Source organism: Magnolia sinica, chromosome 10 (genome assembly GCF_029962835.1).
Source record: "Magnolia sinica isolate HGM2019 chromosome 10, MsV1, whole genome shotgun sequence".
NCBI classification, from domain to species: domain Eukaryota; kingdom Viridiplantae; phylum Streptophyta; class Magnoliopsida; order Magnoliales; family Magnoliaceae; genus Magnolia; species Magnolia sinica.
Genome location: NC_080582.1, coordinates 64701127 through 64705933, shown reverse-complemented (window position 1 = coordinate 64705933; position 4807 = coordinate 64701127). Strand labels below are relative to the sequence as shown.

The 4807-nt window shown below is 33.9% G+C and overlaps 1 protein-coding gene across 1 annotated transcript; it reads right to left on the bottom strand.

Moving 5' to 3' along the window:
• Window positions 1-3183: 3183 nt before the first annotated feature.
• On the bottom strand, window positions 3184-4400 carry LOC131217566 (CASP-like protein 1F1). The gene is made up of 3 exons (XM_058212502.1): window positions 4324-4400; window positions 4093-4216; window positions 3184-3273 (listed from the first exon to the last, which is right to left on the bottom strand). The coding sequence occupies exons 1-3, from the start codon at window positions 4398-4400 to the stop codon at window positions 3184-3186; spliced, it is 291 nt and encodes a 96-aa protein (XP_058068485.1).
• Between the last annotated feature and the right edge of the window lie 407 nt (window positions 4401-4807).

The window sequence follows — 4807 nt, the reverse complement described above, 5'->3', positions numbered from 1 at the left end:
TTAGGTTATATGTTAAGGTTTAGGGAATTGAGTTTAAGTTATAGGTTAAGGTTTAGGTTATAGGTTAAGGTTTAGGTTTAGGTTATAGGTTTTGGGATTTGAGAATAGGTTTAGGTTAATGTTATAGGTTATAGGTTTAGGTTATAAGTTTATGTTAATGTTGTAGGTTATAGGTTTACGTTTAGGTTTAGGTTTAAGGATTTGAGAATACATTTAGGTTTTAGTTTTAGGTTATAGGTTTAGGTTTAGGTTTAGGTTTAGGTTATAGGTTATAGCTTTAGGGAATTGAGAATAGGTTAAGGTTTAGGTTTAGGAAATCGGGTTCGAGTTCGGAATCGGGTTTAGGTTTGGGTTTTCAAGTTTAGGTTTAGGTTAAGGAGTTGAGATTAGGATTAGGTGTAGGTTTAGGTTTAAGGATTTGAGAATACATTTAGGTTTTAGGTTTAGGTTTAGATTTTAGGTTTAGGTTTAGGTTATAGGTTATAGGTTATAGCTTTAGGGAATTGAGAATAGGTTAAGGTTTAGGTTTAGGAAAACGGGTTCGGGTTCGGGATTGGGTTTAGGTTTGGGTTTTCAAGTTTAGGTTTAGGTTTAGGTTAGGGAGTTGAGATTAGGATTAGGTGTAGGTTTAGGTTTAGGGATTTGAGAATACATTTAGGTTTTAGGTTTAGGTTTAGGTTATAAGTGTAGGTTATAGGTTTAGGTTTAGGTTAGTTTATAGGTTAAGGTTTAGGGAATTGAGTTTAGGTTATAGGTTATAGGTTATATGTTATAGGTTAAGGTTTAGGTTATAGGTTAAGGTTTAAGTTTAGGTTATAGGTTTAGGTTTAAGTTAAGGTTTAGGTTTAGGTTATAGGTTTTGGGATTTGAGAATAGGTTTAGGTTATAAGTATAGGTTTAGGTTAATGTTGTAGGTTATAAGTTTATATTAATGTTGTAGGTTATAGGTTTAGTTATAGGTTGAGGTTTAGGTTTAGGTTTAGGGATTTGAGAATACATTTACGTTTTAGGTTTAGGTTTAGGTTTTACGTTTAGGTTAAGGTTACATGTTTAGGTTTAGGTTATAAGTGTAGGGTATAGGTTTAGGTTTAGGTTAGGTTATAGGTTAAGGTTTAGGGAATTGAGTTTAGGTTATAGGTTATAGGTTATAGGTTAAGGTTTAGGTTTAGGTTATAAGTTTAGGTTTAGGTTAAGGTTTACGTTATAGGTTTTGGGATTTGAGAATAGGTTTAGGTTATAAGTATAGGTTTAGGTTAATGTTGCAGGTTATAAGTTTATGTTAATGTTGTAGGTTATAGGTTTAGGTTTAGGGATTTGAGAATACATTTACGTTTTAGGTTTAGGTTTGGGTTTTACGTTTAGGTTAAGGTTACAAGTTTAGGTTTAGGTTTAGGTTTAGGTTATAAGTGTAGGTTATAGGTTTAGGTTTAGGTTAGGTTATAGGTTATGGTTTAGGGAATTGAGTTTAGATTATAGGTTATAGGTTTAGGTTTTAGGTTATAGGTTATAAGTTATAGGTTAAGGTTTAGGTTTAGGTTATAGGTTTTGGGATTTAAGAATAGGTTTAAGTTATAAGTATATGTTTAGGTTAATGTTAAGTTATAGGTTTAGGTTATAAGTTTATGTTAATGTTGTAGGTTATAAGTTTAAGTTATGGGTTTAGGTTTAGGTTTAGGGATTTGAGAATACATTTAGGTTTTAGGTTTAGATTATAGGTTTAGGTTTAGGTTTAGGTTTAGGTTTAGGTTATAGGTTATAGCTTTAGGGAATTGAGAATAGGTTAAGGTTAAGGTTTAGGAAATCGGGTTCAGGTTCGAGATCGGGTTTAGGTTTGGGTTTTCAAGTTTAGGTTTAGGTTAAGGAGTTAAGATTAGGATTAGGTGTAGGTTTAGGTTTAAGGATTTGAGAATACATTTAGGTTTTAGGTTTAGATTTAGGTTTTAGGTTTAGGTTAAGGTTATAGGTTTAGGTTATAGGTTATAGGTTACAGCTTTAGGGAATTGAGAATAGGTTAAGTTTTAGGTTTAGGAAATTGGGTTCGGGTTCGGGATCGGGTTTAGATTTGGGTTTTCAAGTTTAGGTTTAGGTTTAGGTTAGGGAGTTGAGATTAGGATTAGGTGTAGGTTTAGGTTTAGGGATTTAAGAATACATTTAGGTTTTAGTTTTAGGTTTAGGTTTTAGGTTTAGGTTTAGGTTATAGGTTTAGGTTATAAGTGTAGGTTATAGGTTTAAGTTTAGGTTAGTTTATAGGTTAAGGTTTAGGGAATTGAGTTTAGGTTATTGGTTATAGGTTTAGGTTATAGGTTGTGGTTTAGATTATAGGTTAAGGTTTAGGTTTAGGTTATAGGTTTAGGTTTAAGTTAAGGTTTAGGTTTAGGTTATAGGTTTTGAGATTTGAGAATAGGTTTAGATTATAAGTATAGGTTTAGGTTAATGTTGTAGGTTATAAGTTTATGTTAATGTTGTAGGTTATAGGTTTAGGTTTAGGTTTAGGTTTAGGGATTTGAGAATACATTTACGTTTTAGGTTTAGGTTTAGGTTTTACGTTTAGGTTAAGGTTACAAGTTTAGGTTTAGGTTTAGGTTATAAGTGTAGGTTATAGGTTTAGGTTTAGGTTAGGTTATAGGTTAAGGTTTAGGGAATTGAGTTTAGGTTATAGGTTATAGGTTTAGGTTATAGGTTATAAGTTAAGGTTTAGGTTTTGGTTTTGGGTTTAGGTTTAGGTTAAGATTTAGGTTTAGGTTATAGGTTTTGGGATTTGGGAATAGGTTTAGGTTATAAGTATAGGTTTAGGTTAATGTTGTAGGTTATAAGTTTATGTTAATGTTGTAGGTTATAAGTGTAGGTTATAGGTTTAGGTGTAGGTTTAGGTTTAGGGTTATACTAGGGTCTGCTTCAACAATTTCGAGCTAATACATAAACACGGCATGTCCAAATGGTCAGGCCACTCCAATGCTGTCTATAGGAAATGGACAGCTTCATCATGGTCATAACAATAGTTCCCACCTTTCAGGGACCCCCGCTCAACATCCGGATAGCTCTGACACACATCCGGGTCTGTTACACCAATTTTGAGCTAATACATTTAAAAACAAGCTAGGCATCTATTTTTTTGTGGATGAGAACTAATCTTCCAGACTATTCATTAGGCAGTCCCTACAATGGAATATTCCATCTATACAGCTATTGACCAACAAATGAGATCCAATCTTCCAGACTATTCATCATGCCATCCACACAAGAAACAATCCCCATTCTACCGGAATTCAACATCTATAAAATAAAAAATTACAACTTAGAATACAAAATTCAAAGAAGAAGAAGAAATCACTTGAAATGTATCATAATGCATGATTAATGGTTCCATATGGCTAGAACTTGTTTTAATATTTTTGTGTGCTAATGTCATCTCTTATCTAACTTGTTCATAAGCTCACACAGACATGAATGAGGGGAAAACACAACTATCAGCTTAGATCCATTCATAAGCTCACACAGACATGAATGAAGGGAAAACACAACTAATTATGATACTGTTTACATGATTAATGGTTCCATATGGCTGGAACTTCTTCATTCTCCATATGGCCGAAACTTCTCCAATAGAAACTAAAACGATCCTTAAAGGTTCGATTGCATTAAACCTGGTTTTATGAGGATGAGTTTAGCTCTACTTTTTGAAGAGTTTTCAGAAATGATGAAACAATACTCATGTTAGTACAAAGGAGCTCATTCTTTTCTAATAAAACACTGAAAATACCCATTTCAAAGACACAAACATGCACTTTTTTAATTCATAAACATGCATTGTTGGATTTGAAAGACACAAACATGCACTTTGTAAATTCACCAAAACACCTTTTTTCTCACACCTTTTTACCACTGTATTACCAAAAGTAGATAGAAAGGGTGTATCTATCAATGAAGTGGGTGTGAATAGTGGCATGGATATTCAAAATTTCACAACAGTTAAAGGAAACAGAAGGAGCCCATTTGAGAAGAAATCCGAAGCTTTTGAAGAATTTTCTCAGAAAACAACATAAACAAGAAGATAAAATCCAATTTCAATGAAATGGATGAAAAAACACTCACCTGATCAAACAAAAATAGGAAGAAATAGCTGCTTGGACTTGAGGTTTTGGAGCAAAGGATGAGAACAAAAGGGATAGAAAGCAGAACATAGGCACTTACAACAGCATTTCCGACCACAAAGAACCTGAGATAAAAATGCATTAAAATTCGCTAAATTTAGAGGAAATATCTCTAAAATTAGATGGGTGTGCATTTAAATATATATCTATATATATATATATATTCAAGTACTTGAAGGCAGGAGAATAGCTGTATTTGGCATCTACTGTAATGCCAAAAACAGTGGCAGTTTCCTTGTTCATGGCCATGACCAATGCGACATCAGCCGCAGCTACAAAAGCCAGAAATCTAAGAGAGATTTGGATCAAAACAAGTGTTTTATGAGTTTTCTAAGGTGGGTTTTGCTCCATTTTGATCTGGTTTGTTGCCATTGAAAGATCTTCCAAGAAATAGCTGGGAAGAGAAACGGAGGAAAATGAGAGAGAAAGAGAGAGAGCTGACTGAAGATAAGAGATGGGTTTTCCAGTATTTATTAGAGAATGAGAGAGAGTTCGGTTCCTTTACAAGCGACGTGGACTGCCTGCGACCCTTCCTGCTCTTGGAAGGTAGGTGGGGCCCACCGTGATGTTTGTTTGTGAGAAATCTTAGGCATGACTTCGGTGGATTGCCAGATCCACTGAGATGGGTGGATCCCTATTGCTAAATCCCCAAATCC